The sequence below is a fragment of the Hypanus sabinus genome, chromosome 20, assembly GCF_030144855.1.
Source record: "Hypanus sabinus isolate sHypSab1 chromosome 20, sHypSab1.hap1, whole genome shotgun sequence".
In the NCBI taxonomy this organism is placed as follows: Eukaryota; Metazoa; Chordata; class Chondrichthyes; order Myliobatiformes; family Dasyatidae; genus Hypanus; species Hypanus sabinus.
In genome coordinates, this window is record NC_082725.1 from 2,164,105 (window position 1) to 2,188,099 (window position 23,995).

General features: G+C 47.2%; 1 protein-coding gene across 3 annotated transcripts in view; it reads right to left on the reverse strand.

Moving 5' to 3' along the window:
• Window positions 1–20,242, reverse strand: part of fam133b (family with sequence similarity 133 member B) — a 58,027-nt gene extending 37,785 nt beyond the window's left edge. For 2 of the 3 annotated variants that reach the window (XR_009506926.1, XR_009506925.1), the window contains exons 1-3: window positions 20,085–20,242; window positions 17,166–17,263; window positions 7,475–7,553 (exon numbers count right to left, since the gene is read on the reverse strand). Coding sequence is in view for 1 of the 3 variants with exons in the window: in XM_059944953.1 (XP_059800936.1) it covers window positions 7,475–7,553; window positions 17,166–17,263; window positions 20,085–20,108 (201 nt within the window). In the remaining 2 variants the exon portion in view is untranslated. The remainder of the gene's footprint in view (window positions 1–7,474; window positions 7,554–17,165; window positions 17,264–20,084) is intronic. The other variant, XM_059944953.1, reaches the window with a different exon arrangement.
• Window positions 20,243–23,995: the final 3,753 nt, after the last annotated feature.

Consider the following 23,995-nt stretch of genomic DNA (forward strand, 5'->3'; position numbering starts at 1 on the left):
AGTTAGGCCACATTTGGAGTATTGTCAACAGTTTTGGGCCCCATATCTCAGAAAGGGTCTGTTGTCATTGGAGAGAGTCCAGAGGATGTTCACGAGAATGATTCTGTGAATGAAGGGGTTAACATATGAGGACCATTTGGCAGTTTGTGCTTGTACTCACTGGAATTTAGAAGAATGCAAAGGGATCTCATTGAAACCTACCAAGTGTTGAAAGGACTAGATAGGGTGGTTGTGAAGAGACTATTTCCTATGGTGGGGGTATCCAGAAATAGTGGCACAGGCTCAAAATTGAGGGACAACCCTTTAGAACAGAGATAAAGAGGAACGTTTTTTTAAGCTAGAGATTAGTAAATCCATAGAATGCGCTGCCACACACTGGGATATTCTTAAGGCGAAAGTTGATAGTTTCCTGATCAGTCAGGGCATCAAAGGATATGGCGAGAAGGCAGATGTATGGGGTTGAGTGGGATCCGGGAACAGCCATCATGGAATGGCTTAATTCTATTGAGGCACTCAGCGTTTTGTGTGTGTTGCTTGAATTTCCAGCATCTGCAAATTTTCTCATTTTAATTGATGTTTATTTAAGAATGGGGTGCATGGGAGGGGTAGCACCTCTAGATGGGGGGCTTGTCACACTCCTTGGAATGGCTTGTAATCTACTGGTCCCCACCAACACCCAGCTCTCACCTGTGGCTCCTCATAGCTGTTTGCATTTGACAGCAGCCACACCACGGGCAACGGCTTCAATGGGCCGGCTAAACCAGGTGAGGGTAGTGAACGGGTCTGAAACCCTTGGTGAGATAGGAATTTGCTCATCCCAGCATGCGAAGACTGCTTTGGTGGATCGGGCGGAGGAAACACTGGGGATTCAATGGCTGAGAAGCCGTTGCAGCAACACCTTGTGGAGTGCATATGGCATGGTAAAGCACTTAAGAAGATGCGGCCATCCAATGCAGCCAAGGAAGTTGCCAGACGAACGATTTTTCATGCCACTGGATCCTGACTTCTGAGGCTGAGAGAGTGGGATGTTCTCTGTGCAAGGCTTTTCAACTTTAATATCTCTCACGCACTGGTTACATTGTGCAACAAAAGGTCGGCTGGTGGCGCAGTGAGATCAGACCAGAACGGAGGTTCTCGAGTTTGATCCAGTGACAGGCTGCTCCCGAGCGCGCTCTCCATCTGTGCCGGGTTGATGTCGAGCTCGCAACTGGGCCCTGTAAAAAACACTGCCACCCTGCACAATGTAGTCTTCCTCAGACCCCAAGAGACAACCATATATATTAGATATGGCCCTTGTGGCTAAAGAGATCAGGGGGTATGGAGAGAAAGCAGGTACAGAGTTCTGAGTTGTATGATCAGCCATGATCATACTGAATGGCTGTGCAGGCTCGAAGGGCTGAATGGCATACTCCTGCACCTATTTTCTATGTTTCTATATTTAAGAATATATAATTCCTATTGTTCTGGGAGATGGCATTCCTGATGGTTTCTGCATTGTTAAATGTCAACACTGCATTGTGATGGCAGGTGATGCAAAAGAACTGACATTTTGTGTTAACAACTTTTTAAAGCAATTATGTGTAGTCTGATATTTTCAGTTTTAGCTGCGAATATTTAGGTTTTAATTTGCATTCTGGAAAAATAGGGTGAAAATGGCAGGTGGAACCTCGTACTCAATGTTCAGTAAGATTAAGGAACTGATCGTAAACTTCATGAAGGGGAAGTCAAGGGAATACACGCCTCATCAAAGGATCAGCGGTGCACAGAGTAAACAGCTTCAAGTTCCTGGATATCAACATCTTCGAGATTCTATCCAGGGCCCAACATATCGATGCAATAACGAAGGCACGACAGCAGCTATGTTTTATGAGGATACCTGGTACGTCACCAAAGACTCTCGCAAGTTTCTTCAGATATACTGCAGAGAGCTCTGTCTGAATCACTGTCTGGTATGGAGGGACCACTGCAGGGGATTGGAAAAAGCTGCAGAAAGTTGCAAATTCAGCCATCTCCATTGTGGGCACTAGCCTCCCCAGCATCAAAGACATCTTCAAAAGATGATGCCTCAAAAATATGGCATCTATTATAAAGGATTCCCATCACTCAGGACATGCTCTTTTCTCAAGGTGGTGGTACAGGAGCTTGAGGACACACACTCAATGTTTTAAGAAAAGCGTCTGTCGTCAGATTTCTGAATGGACAATGAACCCAAGTACACTAACTCACTGCTTGCAGGATAGACAAAGGAGAGTCTGTGGATGGCTGTTTACATGTATTTTCTGAAGACATTTGACAAGGTGCCACCCATGAGGCTGCTTAACAAGAGCTCATGGTATTAAAGGAAAGATACTTATGTGGCAACCCATTTCCTGGCACATCCAAACCGGCTCACAATTAGATAGCCTACGGGGGTTTGCGAGCACAGAGCTTTGGAGCCTCTGCGCCACGGGGGGCAGGTTGAGGGAGGCTTAAAAGTGAGGCTGAGTTTTTTGAATAAAGTTTTTTCCTTCGACTGCAGTTACTGACTCCGTGTCGTAATTTTAGCGCACCGCAAAGTGTAGCACACCGCTACAATTGGTGACGCCGACGGTCTGAACGATTTTTGGACCAGAAATGACCGACGCCGCCTCTGTTCATGCGGTTTCGTTGAAACTGCCGGGTTTCTGGACACAGCGACCGAACCTATGGTTCCAGCAAGCCGAAGCCCAATTCCACGTTCACCAGATCACCTTGGAAGACACCCGCTACTACTACGTGGTGAGCTCCCTCGACCAGGACACAGCGGCCCAGGTCGCGGAGTTCGTACAGTCGCCCCCGGCAGACGGCAAGTACACGGAATTCAAAGCCCTGCTCCTCAGGACTTTCGGACTCTCACGGCGCGAGCGGGCTGCCCGTTTACTGCACCTGGATGGCTTGGGCGACAGACCTCCATCGGCTTTAATGAATGAGATGTTGTCTCTAGCCGACGGACACACAGCCTGCCTCATGTTTGAGCAGGCATTCCTGGAGCAGCTGCCCGAGGACATACGCCTGCTGCTGTCCGACGCGGATTTCAGTGACCCCCGGAAGGTGGCAGCCCGGGCGGATTTGCTGTGGAACGCCAAAAAGGTGAGCGGGGCGTCCATCGCACAGATCTCCCAGCCACGCTCCCAGCTGCAAACCAATTCAGGCCCGGCCGCAGAGCCCGCCAACCCCCGGCCCAATGAACACTGGTGCTTCTACCACCAGCGGTGGGGCGCAGAAGCCCGCCGTTGTCGCCCGCCCTGCAAGTTCCCGGGAAACGCCAGGGCCAGCCGCCGCTGATGGCTACGGCGGCTGGCCATCGGGATAGCCTCCTGTATGTGTGGGATAGAAGGTCGGGACGCCGGTTTTTGGTCGATACTGGGGCCGAGATCAGCGTTTTACCTCCGACGAGTTACGACACCCGCAGCAGGGCACCGGGTCCCCCCCTGAGGGCCGTGAACGGCAGCACAGTAAGGACCTATGGCACCCGTCAGGTGCAGCTACAGTTCGGCTCCAGCCAGTTCATGTGGGACTTCACACTGGCCGCCGTAGCCCAACCGCTTCTGGGTGCGGATTTTTTGCGAGCTCACAGCCTACTGGTCGACCTGCCCAGGAAGAGACTGGTACACGCCGAGACCTTTCAGACGTTCTCCCTGGGTGCAGCCCAGTTGCCAGCCCCTCACCTCGGCTCCATCACGCTATCCTACAACGACTTCACCAGGGTCCTGGCGGATTTCCCATCGGTTCTGGCACCGCAGTTCACAGCGGCCATGCCCAGACACAGCGTACAGCACCACATCCCGACCCAGGGACCACCCCTCCACGCCCGCGCTCGGCGGCTCCCCCCGGACAAGCTCCGACTGGCGAAGGAGGAGTTCCAGAGGATGGAGGAATTGGGGATCATCCGGCGGTCCGACAGCCTATGGGCCTCCCCCCTGCACATGGTGCCCAAAGCGACGGGAGGCTGGAGACCGTGCGGCGACTACTGCAGGCTGAACGAGGGTACCACACCGGACCGCTACCCTGTGCCACACATTCAGGACTTTGCAGCAAACCTGCACGGCGCACAGATCTTCTCCAAGGTAGACCTCGTCCGAGGGTACCATCAAATCCCGATGCATCCTGACGACATCCCCAAAACGGCTCTCATCACCACGTTTGGCCTTTTCGAGTTCCTCCGCATGCCATTCGGCCTGAAGAATGCCGCACAGACGTTCCAGCGGTTAATGGACGCGGTGGGACGGGACCTGGACTTTGCGTTCATCTATTTGGACGACATCCTCATAGCCAGCAGCAGTCGTCAGGAGCATCTGTCCCACCTCTGTCAACTCTGCGCCCGACTGAGTGAGTACGGTCTTACAATCAACCCCGCCAAATGCCAGTTTGGACTCGATACCATTGACTTCCTGGGCCACAGGATTACTAAAGACGGGGCAACCCCTCTGCCTGCTAAGGTAGATGCGGTCCGCCACTTTCCCCGACCCACCACGATCAAAGGCCTTCAGGAATTCGTAGGTATGGTCAATTTCTACCACCGCTTCCTCCCTTCAGCTGCCCGGATCATGCGCCCCCTGTTCGCCCTGATGTCGGGTCCGAGCAAGGACATTACCTGGGACGAGGAGTCCACCGCCACTTTCGTTCAAACGAAGGAAGCTTTGGCGAACGCCGCAATGCTAGTACATCCCAGAATGGACGCCCCTACCGCCCTCACAGTGGACGCATCTAACACGGCAGTCGGTGGGGTGCTGGAGCAACTCAACGCAGGTCGCTGGCAACCCCTGGCGTTTTTCAGCAAACACCTGTGGCCACCCGAGCTCAAGTACAGTGCTTTCGACCGGGAACTGTTGGCGCTCTACCTGGCAATCCGGCATTTCAGGTACTTCCTAGAAGGTCAGCCCTTCACCGCGTTCACGGACCACAAACCGCTTACCTTTGCGTTTACGAAAGCGTCCGACCCCTGGTCATCCCGCCAGCAACGCCACCTGTCCTACAACTCTGAATACACGACGGATGTCCGGCACGTCTCGGGTAAGGACAATGTCGTGGCGGATGCGCTCTCTCGCCCTACCGTTCATGCCCTTTCCCAAGGGGTAGACTTTGAGGCACTAGCAGAGGAGCAGCAGGCGGATGAGGAGATTCCGAGTTACAGAACCGCAGTCTCTGGTTTGCAGCTCCAGGACCTCCCCGTAGGCCCAGGTGAGAGGACCCTATTCTGTGACGTCGCCACCGGCCAGCCCTGTCCCGTTGTCCCGACAGCCTGGCGGCGCCGTGTTTTCGACTCCATTCATAACTTGGTGCATCCCTCCATCCGGACAACTGTCCGGATGGTTTCCAGCAGGTTCGTTTGGCACGGACTCCGCAAACAGGTCAGTGAATGGGCCAAAACGTGCATGCACTGCCAGACGGCCAAGGTGCAGTGGCACACCAAAGCCCCACCGCAGCAGTTCCATCCCGCCCACCGGCGTTTCGACCACATTCATGTGGATATCGTGGGCCCCCTGCCAGTGTCGCACGGAGTGCGGCACCTCCTGACTATCGTGGACCGGTTCACAAGATGGCCAGAGGTGGTCCCGCTCACCGACACCACCTCTGAATCTTGCGCCCGAGCCCTGATCACCACCTGGATATCTCGCTTTGGTGTACCGGCCCACATTACCTCCGACAGAGGCGCCCAGTTCACCTCCAGCCTGTGGTCAGCTATGGCCAGCCTTTTGGGGACTCAGCTGCACCACACAACTGCCTACCACCCACAGTCGAACGGGTTAGTGGAGCGTTTCCACCGTCACCTGAAGTCGGCCCTCATGGCCCGCCTGCGAGGAGCCAACTGGGAAGATGAGCTTCCCTGGGTCCTACTCGGCATCCGCACAGCGCCCAAGGACGACCTGCACACCTCTTCGGCCGAGTTGGTATACGGCGCGCCCCTGGTCGTCCCCGGGGAGTTCCTACCAGCCCCACGGGGGCAAGAGGAAGATCACGCAGCAGTCCTGGGCAGACTACGCGAGAAGCTAGGTAACCTGGCCCCCACACCCACTTCACAGTACGGGCGGAACCCGACCTGCGTACCCAAAGACCTGCAGAACTGTAAGTTTGTGTTTGTATGAAGGGGCGGGCATCGGCCACCGCTGCAGTGGCCATACGAGGGGCCGTTTATGGTGCTCCGGAACAACGGGTCCACGTTCGTGCTGGACGTTGGGGGGAAAGAGGAGGTTTTCACGGTGGACCGCCTCAAACCGGCCCATGTGGACCTGGCGAAACCGGCCGAGTTTCCGGCACCTCGGCGCAGAGGCCGACCTCCCAAGCAGGTTCTGGCCCAGACTGTGGACATTGGGGGGTGTATCGCCGGTTCTGGGGGGGGGTTATGTGGCGACCCATTTCCTGGCACATCCGAACCGACTCACAATTAGATAGCCTACGGGGGTTTGCGAGCACAGAGCTTTGGAGCCTCTGTGCCGGGGGGGGGGGGGGCAGGTTGAGGGAGGCTTAAAAGTGAGGCTGAGTTTTTCGAATAAAGTTTTTTCCTTCGACTGCAGTTACCAACTCCATGTCGTAATTTTAGCGCTGCGTGTAGCACACCGCTACACTAGCATGGATAGAACATTGGCTGAATGGCAGGAGGCAAGGAGTGGGTATAAAGGGTGGCTTTTCTGGTTATCTGCCAGTAGCAAGTACCGGTCAGAACTGAGACTGCTTCTTTTCACGTTATATGTCAACAATTTGGATAACAGATTTGTCGGCTTTGTGGCCAAGTTTGCAGATGATACAAAGATAGGTGGAGGGGCAGGTAGTGTTGATCAAGCAGGGAGTCTGCAGAAAGATTAAGACAGATTGGAAGAATGGACATAGTAATGGAAAATGGAATATAGTGTTAGGAAGTGTATAGTCATGCACTGGGGTAAAAGGAATAAAGATGTAGACTAGTTTATAAACCGAGAAAATTCAGAAATCAGAGATAGAAAGGAATTTGGAGTCCTTGTACAGAATTCCTTAAAGGTTAACTTGCAGGTTGAGTTGGTGGTAAAGAAGACAAATGTAATGTTAACATTCATTTTGAGGACTAGAATATACATGGATGTAATTCTGAGGCTTTGTAAGTAATTGATCTGACCTCTGTTGGAGTATTGTGAACAGTTTTGGATCCCTTATCTGAGCAAAGATGGGTTGGAACTGAGATAATGATGAATTTCTCTAGCCAGAGGGTAGGGAATTTGTGAACTTCATTTCCAAGATGGTTCTGGGAGCCAAGTCAGCCAAACAGAGGTTGGTAGGTTCTTGATCAGTCAAGATGTTAAAAGTTACTGGGGGATGGCAGTAGAATAAGATTGAAAGGGATAATATCCATGATGGAACGGTAGAGCAGACCTGATGTGCCATATGGCATCTGTTCCAATGTCTTACGATCACAGGCAGAACAAATGATCAAAATATGGTTAATTGAGAGACATTTAACATTTCCAATAATGCATTAACAAACCTCATTCATTTTCTCTTCAAAATCTGCAAGGGCTTTAGAACCTTTCTTCTTCTTTTCCAGCTGCTCTTTTAATTCTTCCCTGGAAGGATATGAAACTAATTATTTCTCCAGCCATTTACAGCTAATGATATCAGAAATGTTCAGAAAAGCACTTAAATATTCAGAAAATATTAAAAGAGCTGTATATTGCCTTTGAGGTCAGGATGATATTTAATTTTTATTTAAAGGTACAGTGTAGAACAGGTCTTTCTGGCCCAATGAACCACACTGTTGAATAGTCCACCAATTTAACATTAACCTAATGAAAGAACAATTTACATTGACCAGTTAGCTAGTAACTGGTACACCTCTGGACTGTGGGAGGAAACTGGAGCACTAGAGGAACACTACATGGTCACGGGGAGAACGTACAGTCTCCTTACAGATGCCAGCAGAAATTAAATCTGAATTCCAATACCCTGAGCTGTAGTAGCATTACACTGATGTGGTTAATAATAACTACAAGTGGTACAGTAGGAGCAACAAACATCTTAATTGGAGTACAAACTACAATCTCCACAGAAGTATTTATATTTTAGAAACAAGATTGAAAACAGCTGTGCAAACTGCATTTAATCAGTTCCGTTCTGACAATAGCCAACAAGACAAACTTGATCATAACTTTAACATGAGAAATTGTGCAGATGCTGGAAATCCAGAGTAACACATACTGTTGGAGGAACCTAGTGGATCAGGCAGCACCTATGGAAAGGAAGGAACAGTTGATATTTTGGGCCATAATTCTGGATCACAACTTTAAGTTTTCAGATAATCATGCATAAGCATAAGGGTGGACTGGACTTCAAAAAGGAACTGAAGTGGGGGAAGGCCAATTACAATAGTATCAGGCAGAAGTTGAGGACAGTAGACTGGGAACAGCTGTAACTGGTTAAGTCCACATCTAACATGCAAGTTGATTAAAGAGCAGCTGGTTAGAATTCAGAACATCTTCATGAGGGGAAGAAAGACAAGGATGGCAAGGTTTGAGAACCTTAGACGATGGGAGATTTTGTAGGCTTAAGTCAACGAAAAAAGATTTGCAAGATCTAGGCCCTAATGCTGTGGGGTCACCTGTTGCGGCTGCCCAGGGAAAGGGGGGTGGGTGGGGGGGTGTGTCTGTATGTAAAATTCTTAAGGACAGGATTTACATGCGTGGGGAAAAGCATGGATTTATTAGGATTGCCAGCGCAGTTTTGTGTTGGGGGAGATCATGTCTTACTAAGTTGACTGTGGCGGTGGAGACGATTGATGAGGATAGGGCAGTGGATGCTGCTCACGTGGACTTTAGTAAAAAGCGTTTGACAAAATCTCTCATAGAAGGTTGATCCAGATTAAGGAATATGGGATCTAGATTTCATTGTAGATTTTGTTCAAACCAGGCTTGGCCATAGAGGACAAAGGGTAGTGGTAGAGGGGTATTATTCTGCCTGGAGGTCGATGACCAGGCAAAAATACGGCAGATGAGTTTAATCCAGACAGATGTGAAGGAGGTCAAATGTAAACGGCAAGTGGCTAGCCCTTAGGAGTGCTAATGTCCAGAGGGATTTCGGGGTGCTAGTCCATAGCTCCTTGAAATTTGCAACCAGTAGATACTGGCCTTTATTGATCGGGCATACAGTATATACTCAAGACGAGAAGTTATGTTGCATTTGTATAAAGCATTGCTCAGGCCACATCTGGAGAATTGTGCAGAATTCAGGTTGCTGTATTGTAAAAGTGGGATTCAGAGGCTTTAGAAAGGGTGTAGAAGAGGTCTACCAGGATGTGCCTGGATTAGAAAGTATTAGCATAAGGTATGGTCAGGAAGGCGGAGAATCAACCAGATAGGAATACGTTGTAAAATTATGAAGCATAAAGGGGTTAGAAAGAGCTTCCTCACCAACCCTTCCCACACACCTGAATGGAAATATCAGATATTAGAGGGCATAGATTAAAAGCGAAAGGGGGAATGTTTAATCATTTGCAAGGCAAATCTATTTTATATAATCTAACAGTGTTAGACACTACACTGTACTTAGAGGAAACAGTTTTTAAGATAGCGTCAGTTGTGTGTGTTATATTCAAAAAGCCATGATTTTTTGTAACTGGTAGTTAGCAAGAAATAAACAGTAAAGACAATTCAGTGTTTTGCTCACTGCGGTTTCAAACATTCCAGGTTAGAGATGCCAAATGGCTAGAAATTAAAATAAAACAATTTCACTAATTCCAACAAGTTTGGTACTACAAAGAACTAAGGTGTTAACAACCATCTTGAATGTTACAATGAAAATGAAGATTTGGAAGATGCAATCGTCAAAAGCACTGTATGAATCAGTTCATTATCTGCACTAGGTGCACTGATTTTGTTCATTTAAAGTCAATTAAAAGAACTGAACAACGTACATTAGCTGAATTACTCTATTAATAACTATCAGGAATTAATACATAGTTTTATAACATAACACTGTGATATTGGTAATGTTCTAATTTGTTCCATATTACATTTAAATACATAATTTGTTACTCAGTTAAACAACAGGTGGTCTTTTTAATACATTTTAACTTTTCCATGAAACTTCGGCTAATTGGGACAGCCACTTAATTGGGCCAAAATGTACTGGTCCCAGTGCATCCCAATTAATTGGATTCCACTATACTTAAAACAGAAATGCTTTTAACATGAAACTTCAAAGCAGAATCACCTCCAGTACTACAAACTTTACTTTCTTTGAAACCTAAATCAACATTTTAAAAATTACTTTACGAGACTGCTCTACTCAAGGCACAAATTAACAGATGAACAGCTGTACCACAGATGAGATACAAGTGACAGCTGCTGTGGCATTAGCTGAACTTGACCAAATGCACAATGATTAGCATGCATGTTCAAAGGGAGAGTAAAAACATCTTAACAATGATTGCAATTCAGTTATTAGAGCAATTTAAACACAGCAGGCCATGAAGGATTAAGTTATGTCTGTTGTCAACATACATGATGTGAATATTGGCCAGAGGGACAACAGTTCATGGTGAGAAACATACTACAAAGAAAGTAACAAGTTATGATTACCTAGAAGTCTAGCAGTCTAGAAGTCTAGAAATCTAATAGTTTACATGCAATAAAACTGGAATGAATATTTGAAAAGGAATATCTTAGAATAATGAAAAGGGATTATTTTGCTTCAACATTAAAAATAAATTGATTTTACTGTTTCTCCAAACATTTAGCACCATTTAGATTAAGATCTTTAAAGATTAGCTTTATTGATATTGAAGTTATAATCACTAAACAGCCTTTCAACTCTTTTAATATGAAGAGGAGAAACTCTGGATCCTTCATGAATGTCATTAACTCTTATTATTGCTAAAACCCTTCATTCACTGAACACAATGGCAAAGGAAAGACTTGCATCTGCCAGGATCTTATCACCCCGAATGCCAGCATAGAGATGCAACAGCTCTCTTTTATGTATCAGAATTGAAAAGTTTTATTTAGTAGTCTCTCAAAAAGATCGTATCCATCATGAAGGACCCCCATGACCCAGGAGGTACAAGAGCCTGAAGCCTCACACTCAATGTTTTAGGGCCAACTTCTTCCCCACTGCCATCAGATTTCTGAATGGACAATGAACCCAAGCACACTACCTCAATATATTTAACAGTATTTTTGCACTACTTATTTAACTTAATATTTATAAGTGTATTTCTTATTGTAATTTACAGATTTTATTATTGTATAGCGACATACTGCTACCGCAAAACCACAAATTTCACAATATTTGCTGGAGATCTTAAACCTTGACTCTGATTCCGAAATTAAAAAATCCTGCCTTATCATTCTCCTTCAAACCTGAATTTCAAACAATTGAGATCGGGGGGCAAAAATCTAAAACGTAAAACAATTAGAGCCAAGCTTGGCCAATAGACACATTCGCAGGAACTTCCTCCCCGTTTACAATCCGTTGTTAACATTATACAAAAATACAGCTCTTCCCTTGACCCTTGAGATATTATACTTCTCCTAGCAATCTGGCATGGACTGCAGTGAGGACTGCCAATTTCTACAGAACTGGAACAGAATTCCCAGTTTCAAAGACAACTGCAGACTCAATTTCAAATTATTTCACACATCTTTCCTTCAGTCCAATTCATTCCTCAATATCAGTAGTAGGGAAGTTACTGCAAAGGATTCTAAGGGACAGGATCGACCAGCATTTGGATAGACAGACACCAATTAGCAGTCAGCCAGCTTTGCATGTGGAAAGTCATCCTTGAATTTTTTTTTTAAGACTGTTTTGAAGAGGTAACCGGAAATGTAGATGAGGGTAGGGCAGTGGATAAGGATGCTGTCTATTTAGACTTTAGCAAGGTCTTCATCATAGTCTCACATGGTAGGCTTGTCTTGAAGGTTAGGTCTATCGAAACCATGACAGCAAGTTAGCTGGATTCAATATTGTCTCGGAGATAGAAAGCAAGTGGTTGTTGAACATTTTATCTTGGAATGGAGGCTGGTAACTACTGGTGTGCTGCAGTGGTCGGTGTTGGGACCCTTGTTATTCATTATTTATATAAATGATTGGAGTATGAATGAACAAGGCTTGATCAGTAAGTTTAAAGATGACACAAAATTAGTAGCTTGTGGCGACCCACTTTCTGCGCAGGCGAACCGGCTCACAAATAGCCAGCACATGGGGGGAGACTTTGGTAATGCACTTCTGATGTCATTTCCACCCAGGGAGGGCGGGCGCTAAGGATTTAAATGCCAGCGCCGCGAAGTTTGAATAAACTAGTCTCGAAACGACTTACCAACTGCGTGTCGTTATTTCAGCGCTGTGTGTAGCACATCGCTACGTTGGTGACCCCGACGGTCCAAACGGGATTTGGACCAAAGATGATCGACTCTTCATCTGTTCACGCAGTTTTGCTAAAACTGCCGACTTTCTGGACGCTGCGACCATGCATGTGGTTTAGCCAAGCAGAAGCCCAGTTCCAGATTCGGCAGATATCCTCTGATTCCATGTGTTACTACCACGTGGTGAGCGCCCTTGACCAGGAGATGGCCGCCCAGGTTGCGGATTACATATAGTCGCCCCCGGAAGAAGGCAAATATGAAGCATTCAAAGCGCTGCTCATTGGAACCTTTGGCCTCTCACAGCGTGAGCGGGGTGCCCGCCCGCTTCACCTGGACGGTTTGGGAGGCAGACTGCCGTCAGCGTCAGCATGAACGAGATGCTGTCCCTGACGGACACAAGCCCTGCCTCACGTCCAAGCAAACGTTCCTAGAGCGACTGCCTGAGGACGTACATCTGCTGCTGGCTGACGCAGATTTCAGCAACCCCTGGAAGGTGGCAGCGCGGGCAGACGTGCTGTGGAAAGCCAAGAGGGAGAGCGTGGCGTCCGTCGGTCAGATTACCAGGCCACGTGCCTAACAGCAGACCAGACCAGGCCCGGCAGGGGAGCGCACACAACACAGAGGCAGGAGTGAGGAGGCAGTGAACAGTGGTGTTTCTTCCACCAGTGGTGGGGCACAAAAGCCCACCGTTGTCGCCCGCCCTGCAAAGGCCAGATGTCGCTAATGACTATGGCAGCTGGCCACCAGGACAGCCTCTTGTACATCTGGGACAAACAGTTGGGATGCCGCTTCTTGGTCAACACCAGAGCAGAGATCAGCGTCTTGCCTCCGACAGGGTAGAACGCCCGCAAAAGGAAGCCAGGACCCACTGAGGGCCATAAACGGCAGCACGATACAGATCTACGGCACCTGCACAGTGTAGCTGCAGTTCAGCGCCAGCTGGTTCACGTGGTACTTCACACTGGCCGCAGTGGCCCAACCACTCCTGGGGGCTGACTTCTTGCGAGCTCACAGCCTGCTGGTCGACTTGCAAGGGAAAAGACTGGTACATGCCGAGACTTTCCAGACGTTCGCTCTGGGTGAAGCCAAGTTGCCAGCCCCACACCTGGACTCCATCACGCTGTCAGACAACGAATTCAACAGAATCCTGGCGGACTTTCCATCGATTCTGGCACTGCAGTTCATGGCAGCCATGCCCAGACACGGGGTACAGCACCACATCCTGACCCAGGGACCATCCCTCCACGCCCGTGCATGAAGGCTCCCCCCCGGAAAAGCGCCTGGCGAAGGAGGAGTTCAAGAGGATGGAGGAATTGGGGATCGTACAGAGGTCCGACAGCCCATGGGCCTCCCCCCTGCACATGGTGCCCAAAGCAGCCGGGGCTTGGAGACCATGTGGCGACTACCGCAGACTGAACGAGGCTACCATTCCAGACCGCTACCCTGTGCTGCACATACAGGACTTTGCAGCAAACCTGCACGGGGCAAGAATCTTTTCCAAAGTAGACCTCGTCTGGGGATACCATCAAATCCCGGTGCACCCTGAAGACATCCCCAAAACAGCACTCATCACCCCGTTCGGCCTGTTCGAGTTCCTCCGAATGCCGTTTGGCCTGAAGAATGCCGCACAGACGTTCCAGCAGCCACCTGGACTTTGCGTTCATCTATTTGGATGACATCCTTATAGCCAGCAGTTGTCGTCAGGAGCATCTGTCCCACCTCCACCAGCTCTACTCCCGCCTGAGTGATTTCGGCCTCACGATCAACCTGGCCAAATGCCAGTTTGGTCTCGATACCATCGACTTCCTGGGCCACAGGATTACCAAAGACGGGGCAACACCTCTGCCCGCCACGGTAGACGCGATCCACCACTTTGCCCGGCCCAACACAGTCAAAGGCCTGCAGAAGTTCGTTGGTATGGTGAACTTCTACCACCGTTTCCTCCCCTCAGCAGCCCATATCATGCGCTCTTTGTATACCCTGATGTCGGGTAAAGGTAAGGACATTACTTGGGATGAGGAGGCCACGGCTGCTTTCGTTAAAGCCAAGGAAACCTTGGCAGATGTCGCGATGCTGGTGCACCCCAGAATGGACGTTCCGACCGCCCTCATGGTGGACGCATCCGACACAGCAGTCGGTGGGGTGCTGGAGCAACTCATCGAGGGGCGCTGGCAACCCCTGGCATTCTTCAGCAAGCACCTACGACCACCCGAACTCAAGTACAGTGCTTTCAACCGGGAGCTGTTGGCACTGCATCTGGCAATCCAGCATTTCAGGTACTTCTTAGAAGGCAGGCCATTCACCGTGTTCACGGACCACAAACCGTTGACCTTCGCGCTCATGAAGGTGTCCGATCCCTGGTCGGCTCGCCAGCAGCAACATCTGTTCTACATCTCCGAGTACACGATGGACATCCAGCATGTCTCGGGAAAGGACAATGTCGTGGTGGACACACTCTCCAGACCAGCTGTCCAGGCCCTGTCTCTGGGGGTGGACTAGGCAGCACTGGCGGAGGCGCAGCAGGCAGATGATGAGATGCCCAGATACAGGACCGCAGTCTCGGGTTTGCAGCTGCAAGACTTTCTTGTAAGCCCAGGTGACGTGGCTACCGGTCAACCTTGCCCCATCGTCCCGGCAGCCTGCAGTCGGCGAGTTTTTGACTCCATACACGGTTTGGTGCACCCATCTATCAGGACAACCATCCGGCTGGTGCCAAACAGCCAAGGTGTAGCGGCACACTAAAGTCCCGCCGCAGCAGTTCAAACCCACCCACCAGAGGTTCGACCACATTCATGTGGATATCGTGGGCCCCATACCAGTGTCCCAAGGAGCACGGTACCTCCTAACTATGGTAGACCGGTTCATGAGGTGGCCAGAAGTGGTCCCGCTCACCAACACATCTGCCGATTCCTGCAGATGTATTTCTGGTTCTGGGGGGGGGGGGGGGTTATGTGTCGACCCGCTTTCTGTGCAGGCAAACTGGCTCACAAATAGCCAGCGCGCGGGGGAAGACTTTGGTAATGCACCTCTGACATCATTTCCGCCCGGAGAGGGCGGGCGCTAGGGATTTAAACGACAGCACTGCGAAGTTTAAATAAACTATTCTCGAAATGACTTACCGACTGCGTGTCGTTATTTCAGCGCTGTGTGTAGCACATCGCTACTAGCTGTTGTTGATAATGAAGAAGGTTATCATAGATTACAGGGAGTGATCTTGGTCAGTTTGGGAAGTGGGCTGAGCCGTGGCAAATAGAGACGTCTGAGGTGATGCATTTTGGAAAGTCAAACTAGTGTAGGACTTACAATGAATAGAGGAGCAGTCGAGAACATAATGGAACAGACAGACAAAGGATTACAAGTGTATAGTTCATTGAATGTGGCATCACAGGTAAACAGGCTGGTGGAAAAGGCATTTAGCACACTGGCCTTCGTCAGTCAGGGCACTGAGTTAGAATATTATATTGCAGCTCTATCGGCCATTGGTGCGGCTAGACTTGGAAGACTGTACAGTTTTGGTTACTTTGTTATAGGAAAGATGTGGTTAAACTAAGAAGAGAGCAAAAGCTATTTGAGGATGTCGCCAGGACCAGAGAGTCTGATTTACAGGAAGGGTGACCCAGCCATTGTGCACATCTACATGAAACACCGTCATAGGAAGGCAGCATCCATCATCAGAGATCCCCGCCACTAGGTCATGCTTTCGTCTCTCTGCTGCCATCAGCTAAAAGGTAGAAGAGTCTCAGGACTCGCAGCACCAGGTTCAAGATTAGCCCCTCAACCATTAGGTTCCTGAATAAAAGGGTATAAGTACACTCATTTGCCCCATCAATGAAATGTTCCCACAACTAAATATCTCACTTTTAAAGACTATCTCATATCTCATGTTCTCATTACTTACAGCTATTTATTTATGTTTGCATTTGCACAGTTTGTTGTCTTCTGCACTCTGATTATTCTTTCATTGATCCTGTTATAGTTACTATTCTCCAGATTTGCTGAGCATGCCCACAGGAAAATGAACCTCATACATGTACTTTGATAACAGAACTTACTTTGAACTTTATTCCTTGGAACATAGGGGAAGGAGGGGTATCCTCAAAGGTTTATAAAATCCATGGGGGACATTCCTGAGGTGGATGATAGCAGCCTTTTCTCATGATAGGGGAATCCAAAACTAGGGTTCATAGATTCAGGGTAAGAGGGGAAAGATTTCAAAGGAACCTGAGGGGTAATTTTTTCCACACAGAGGGTGGTGACTATATGGAATGGGCGGCCAGAGGAAGTGGTCCAGACAGCTACAATAGTATCATTTAAAAAAACATGTGGATAAGTACATGGAGAGGTATGGGATGAACACAGGAAATTGGGACTAGCTGGTGGGCAACGTGGTCGGCAAAGACTGGTAGAGCCGAAGGGTCTGTATACTACTCTATCACTCGATATGGTATGGAACAGACCAAGAAAGCAGGTGTAAATAACAATGCTTTGAACAGATGTGAGCAGTGAATGTACAACTGTACAGCCAAACAGCAAATACTTATGTTTGAAAGTTAACCTAAGTAAGTCTTGCATTCAAAACTTAAGTATTTAATGCAAGGATTCCCAACTATTTTTTATACCATGGACCCCTACCTATAACCAAGGGGTCTGTAGACTCCAGGCTAGATTCTAATGGGACAAACTAAAATGCTATATGCATATATAATAGAGTTTTATACATTTTTACAATACTGAATGCCCCAAGGTATTACACATACTACAATGTTACAAAGAAAATACTTTAGAGATATAAAATTCAGAAAATATAGCTGTTACTCTTACCAAGTAGGTCTTGGTCGACTTAAATAATCCTGTATCGATGGTCCTGATGATGGAGCAGGACCACGAGCTCTTGCAAGAGCTACTGGATTAACAAAGGCCTAGAAGGAGAACAAGAAGATAATTGGAGCAAGTACTTACAGGCTTTATAAAACTATTACACAGTCATGTGTTTAGAACAAGAGGAGTGCAGATAACCATTTAATATGGGTTGCTGATCTAGTCACTTTTTTTTAAAAGATACAGTCCTTATTTCAGTTATGGGGTTCTCTCTGAGCACAAGACCATAAGACATAGGAGCAGAATTAGGCCATTTAGCTCTTCAAGTCTGCACTGTCACACAATCATGACTGATTTTTTTTCCTCTTCCTCAACCCCACTCCTTGGCCTTCACCCCGTAACCTTTGATGCATGTCCAATCAAGAATCTGTCGATTTCTGCCTTAAATACACTTAACAACCTGGCCTCCGCAGCTGCCTGTGGTAACAAATTCCACAAATTCAACACCCTCTGGCTAAAGAAATTAAATGCATGCCACTCTATTCTGAGTGTGCCCTCTTGCCCTGGACTCCCACACCATGGGAATGTCAAGGAAACATCAAGGTTCACTTTTAGAAATGGTTTTCTCCCCTCACTGTTATAGCAAGGGTCACAGATAACGTCCAATGATAGAATGGCGAGATCCACAAGTGCCTAACAGTTTTGAATTTATTTTTTGCAACTTCACTAAAAGTGTCTTATTAATGGGACAATGATCCTGAGATCATGACCTGGAATGATTAGATGGGCTCTTGACCCCACAATCTACACCATTCTGACCTTGCACCTCAACATTTACCTGCACTGTTTTACCTTGTTCTATCTCAGTTTACAGTGTAATGCCTGATCGAAATGAACAGTACAGGACCAGCTTTTCACTGTATCTCAGTATGTGATAATAATGAACCAATTCCAATCTGTATTGTCTGCCTGCACTATACCTTCTCAAAGTTCAAAATAAATTTATTATCAAAGTACATATATGTCAACATATACAAGACTGAAATTCGTTTCCTTGCAGGCATTCACAGTAAATACAAAGAAACACACAATGAAAGAACACACAACCAGTGTGCAAAAGATGACAAGCTATGGAAAAATCAAAACAACAGTAAAATAAACAATATATATCAAGAATATGAGATGAAGTGTCCATGAAAGTAAGTCCACAGGTTGTGGGAACAGTTTAGTGATGGGGCGAGTAAAGTTATCCACTCTGATACAATACAAACACCCATGTCAGGAAGCTATTCATTGACTATAGCTCAGCGTTTATTTAACACCATCATTCCTACAGCTCTGATCGATAAGCTACAAAAACTGAGCCTCTGTACTTTCCTCTGAAATTGGATCCACAATTTCCCAACTGGAAGAACTACAATGTGTGCAGATTGGTAATAACATCTCCACCTCGCTGGAACACCTCAGGGGTGTGTGCTTAGCCCACTGCTCTATTCTCGCTACACCCATTACTAGGATAGGTATAGCTCAAATATCATTTATAAATTTGCTGGTGATACAACCACCGCTGGCAGAATCTCGAGAGGGTGTAGAAGAGTGAGCTATACCAACTAGTTGGGTGGTGTAGCAATAATAACCTTGCACTTAACATCAGTAAGACCAAAAAGTTGATTATGGACTTCAGAAAGGGTAAGATGAAGGAACACAAACCAATCCACATAGAGCAATCACAAGTGATGAGAGTGTAAGTTTCTGGGTGTCAATATCTCTGTGGATCTAATCTTATCCCTACATATCGATACAGTTATAAAGAATGCAAGACAGGGGCTATATTTCATCAGGAGTTTGAAGAGATTTGGTTTGTCACTAAAGCATTCTAGCTAGTTGCGTCACTGTCCGGTATGGACGTTCTACCGCACAGGATCGAAGTGAGCTGCAGAGCAATGTAATATTAGTCAGTTCCATCATGGGCACTAACCTCTGTAATATCAAAGGCATCTTCAAGGAGTGGTGCCTCAGAAAAGCGGCTCCAATTATCAAGGACTTCCATGACCGAGAGCAAGCCCTCTTCTCATCACTATCATCAAGAAGGAGGTACAGGAGCCGAAGGCACACACTCAGAGATTCAGGAACAGCATCTTCCCCTCTGCCATCCCATTTCTAAATAGATACCGAACCCATGAACACGACCTCATTTTTTTAAATTTCAGGTTTTGCACTACTTAACTATTTAATACACATACTTCATGTAATTCATTTTTCTAAATTTATTATGTACTGCTGCTGCAAAGTTAACAAATTTCACGACATATGCTAGTAATATTAAACTTGATTCTGTTTCAAAAGCCTGATGATTGAGGGGTAATAACTGTTTCTGAACCTGGTGGTGTGGGAACTGAGGCTTCTGTAACTCCTTCCTGATGGTAGCTGCAAGAAGACAGCATGTTCTGGGTGGTAATCAACACTTTATTCTACATTGTGTTGCTTTTTTTTTTAAACCTGTACTACTACATCAATGCACTGTGTAATGAATTGATGTGTATGGATGACACCCGAAACAAAGTTCTTCACTGTACCTCGATAAATCTGACAATAAACTTAGCAATCTACTGTAATTTAGCAGGACTGGCGTCAGAGGTGCGCAGAGACCAGTCTGTGGATCCACTGACATTAAAGCCTGCCAATGAGGGAGACGGTCCTGCCGAGAGAAGACTGACCGGATTATGCGCAGACCCCAGGCTCGGAGGTGTTACACTGACAGGCTCAACTGAACGGGATGCCGTGGACTGAAGCTGAGGCCGAGGAGCGGGGCGGGGGGGCGCGAAGCTGTAGGCCCGGGTCTTCCTCACGCAGAGGTGGCTTAGCGCTCAGCACGGAACTCGGCCGTCACATCAGCTGCCAGTAAGGGAAGCAGATACTCACCACTCGGTTGTCCCGTTTCCCCATGGTCCCGGCCTCACGCCGACACTGCCGCCTGAACTCCCCCCGGCTCGGACCGACGCGCCTGCGCGAACCAATCGCATCTCCTTCAAAGGGAACCGCCTGTCAGCCCGGGCTCCCTAATGCGCCTGCGCCGCGGCGTCCACACGTCAGTCTCCACGAAGTCCGCACGTGTGACGTCCCTGACGCTTCCCTTGCCGCGTCCGCACGTGTGAGGTCTCCCTAGCCGGCGCTAGCGCCCGCCGCATCCGCGCCTGTGACGTCACACGGCAGTGGCTGTCGCCGCCGCATCCTCTCAGGCGACGTCACTCGCCTGACGTTGGAACCCGGTGTCTGGGTTGCGCTGATACAACCCCTAAACCGTGATGTTCTGCGGTAAGAGAACGACATAAATTATTGTAACAGGCCCTCTGAAATAATAACACCACGGAATTTAAAATCATTGAAGTAGGACAAGGTAAAATAATAGACTACAGATTAAAAAGTATTACAGTACAATTTACAGTGCAGGTAGGCAATAAAATGGTGCTGGTAATCTGGACATTAACTCTCACAGTCCCAGATGGAATGTTGACCTTCATTGCTAGAGGGATTGAATTTAAGAGCTGGAAGGTTATGCTGCAAACGTACAGGGTACTGGTGGGCCGCAGCTGGAGTACTACATGCAGTTCTGGTCTTACTTGAAGAAGGAGATACTGTATTGGCTTTGGAGGCACGCAGAGGAGGTTCACCAGGTTGATTTCAGAGGGATTTGAGGGAGTTAGGCTATGTGGAGAGATTGAGTCCCCTGGCACTGTACTCACTGGACTTCAGAAGAATGAGAGGATATCTTAATAGAAACATCAGTATCAGTATCATTATCATTTGTTAATTTAGCAGCAACAGTTCAATGCAATACATTCTATAGAAGAAAAAAATAATAAATAAATAAGTACATCAATTAAGGTATACATAAATTGAATAGATGAAAAATCATGCAAAAGCACAAATATTATATATTTAAAAAGAGAGGTAGTGTCCATGGGTTCAAACTCCACTTAGGAATCTGATGACAGAGGGGAAGAAGCTGTTTCTGAATCGCTGAGCGTGTGCCTTCAGGTTTCTGTACCTCCTACCTGATGGTAACTGAGAAAAGGGCATGCCCTAGATGCTGGAGGTCCTTAATAATGGAAACTGCCTTTCTGAGACTCCACTAATTGAAGCCTTCCTGGGTACTTCGTAGACTAGTATCCAAAATGGAGCTCTTGAAATTTACAACCCTCTGCAGCTTTTTTCAGTCTTGTGCAGTACACTCCCCCCCCCCCCCATACCAGACAGTGATGCAGTCTGTCGCTCTCCACGGTACATCTATAGAAGTTTTTGAGTGTATTTGTTGACATGTCAAATCTCTTCAAACTCCTAATGAAGTATAGTTGCTGTCTTGCCTTCTTTATAACTACATTGATATGTTGGGACCAGGTTAGATCCTCAGAGATCTTGACACCCAGGAACTTGAAACTGCTCACTCTCTCCAGGTCTGATCCTTCTGTGAGGATTGGTGTGTGTTCCTTTGTCTTACTTACCCTTCCTGAAGTCCACAGTCAGCTCTTTCGTCTTACTTACGTTGAGTGCAAGGTTTTTCCAGCGACACCATTCTACTAGTTGATATATCTCGCTCCGGTACGCACTCTCGTTACCACCGGAGATCCTACCAACAATGGCTGTATTCTTGGCAAATTTATAGATGGTATTTGAGCTATGCCTAGCCACACAGGCACGTGTATAGGGAGAGTAGAGCAGTGGGCTAAGCACACACCCGAGATGCACCAGTGCTGATCGTCAGCGAGGTAGAGATATTATCATCAATCCGCACAGACTGTGGTCTTCCGGTTAGGAAATCAAGGATCCAATTGCAGAGAGAGGTACAGAGGCCCCGGTTCTGTGACTTCTCAATCAAGATTGTGGGAATGATGGTATTAAATGCTGAGCTATAGTCGATGAACAGCACCCTGACATAGGTGCTTGTATTGTCCAGGTGATCCAAGGTCGTGTGAAGAGCCACTGAGATTGCATCTGCCATTGACCTATTGTGGTGATAGGCAAATTGCAACAGGTCCAGGTCCTTGCTGAGGCGGGAGTTCAGTCTGGTCATGACCAACCTCTCAAAGCATTCCATCATCATAGAAGTTTTCAGAGCCTTACCAGGTGATCATTCGGGGTCTTCTGCCTTGTGAGGGTTCACTCTCTTTAAAGACAGCCTAACATTGGCCTCCAAGACTGAGATCATATTAAATTATGAAAGGGATAGATGAGGTAGAGGCAGGGAAGTTGTTTCCACATAGGTGAGACGCAAACTAAGGAACATAGCCTCAAAATTCGGGGGAGTAGATTTAGGATGGATATGAGGAGGAACTGCTTTATCCAGAGAGTGGTGAATCTGTGGAATTCTCTGCCCGATGAAGCTGTGGAGGCTGCATCAGTAAATATATTTAAGACAAGGTTGGATAGATTTTTGCATAGCAGAGGAATTAAGGGTTATGGAAGTAAAGGCAGGTAGGTGGAGATGAGGCCATGGCCAGATCAGCCATGATCTTACTGAATGGTGGGCCAGGCTTGATGGGCCAGATGGCCTACTCCTGCTCCCATTTTTTATGCTCTTATAGAACATAGAAATCCACTTTGCGTTACAGGCCCTTCAGCCCACAATGTTGTGTTGGCCAAGTAACCTACTCTAGAAACTAACTGCCTACCATTTCCCTACCACATAGCCCTCTATTTTTCTAAGCTCCATGTATCGATCTAAAAGGCTCCTAAAAGACCTTATTGTATACACTTTCATCACCGGCAGTGCATTCCACACACCCACCACTTACTTCGGACACCCCCCTTGTACCTGCTTCTGTCATGGTTTTTCGTGCCCCACAAACGACCAGAAGATTCTTCAATAAGTATTAAACTTTAATTTGCAAATCAAAGCTAAGACAGTCATTGAGCTAGTCGCTGATTGCCCACCGATCCTTGGACATAGCATTTTATATAGCAATCTCCTGGTTTAGTTGCATTAGCATATCCAATCGTTCTATAGTTGCGTATCACAAGTACATCCGCCACTATTGTTTCTATCCATTGACTTAATCATGTTCTAATCTCCATCTCTTAGCTAGCCTCTCATTAACATACCATTGTCTTCTACATTCTTGAGATTTCATTTTGGATACATGCATAGCAAATAGCAAGCTTCAAAGCTGGGTACATAGTTTTGGTTACACAACAAATAATGCAACCTTTATACTCCAATACTTCTAAGCACCTTAAAACTATGTCCCCTCATGTTAGCCATCTCTGCCCTAGGAAAAAGCCTTTGTCTATCCAATGAATGTCTCTCATCATCAGGCTTACCCACATACTTCCTGTAATGATGTGACCAGAACTGAACAAAGTACTGCAAATGGGGTCTAACTCAGGTCTTATATAGCTGTGATGTTACCTCATGGCTCTTTAACTCAATCCCACAGTTGTTGAAGGCCAACACACCATACACCCTCTTAACACTGTCAACCTGCGCAGCAGCTTTTGCATGTCCTATGGACATGGACCCCAAGATCTCTCTGATCAGTCACACTGCCAAAAGTCTCACCATTAATATTAGAATCATAGAAAGCCTACAGCACAATACAGGCCCTTCAGCCCACAAAGCTGTGCCGAACATGTCCTTAACTTAGAAATTACCTAGGGTTACCCATAGTCCTCTATTTTTCAGAGCTCTGTATACCTGTCCCGGAGTCTCTTAAAAGACCCTATCGTATCCACCTCTACCACCGTCACCAGCAGCCCATTCCACGCACTCATTAGTCTCTGCGTAATAAACTCCTGATATCTCCTCTGTACCTACATCCAAACACCTTCAAGCTATG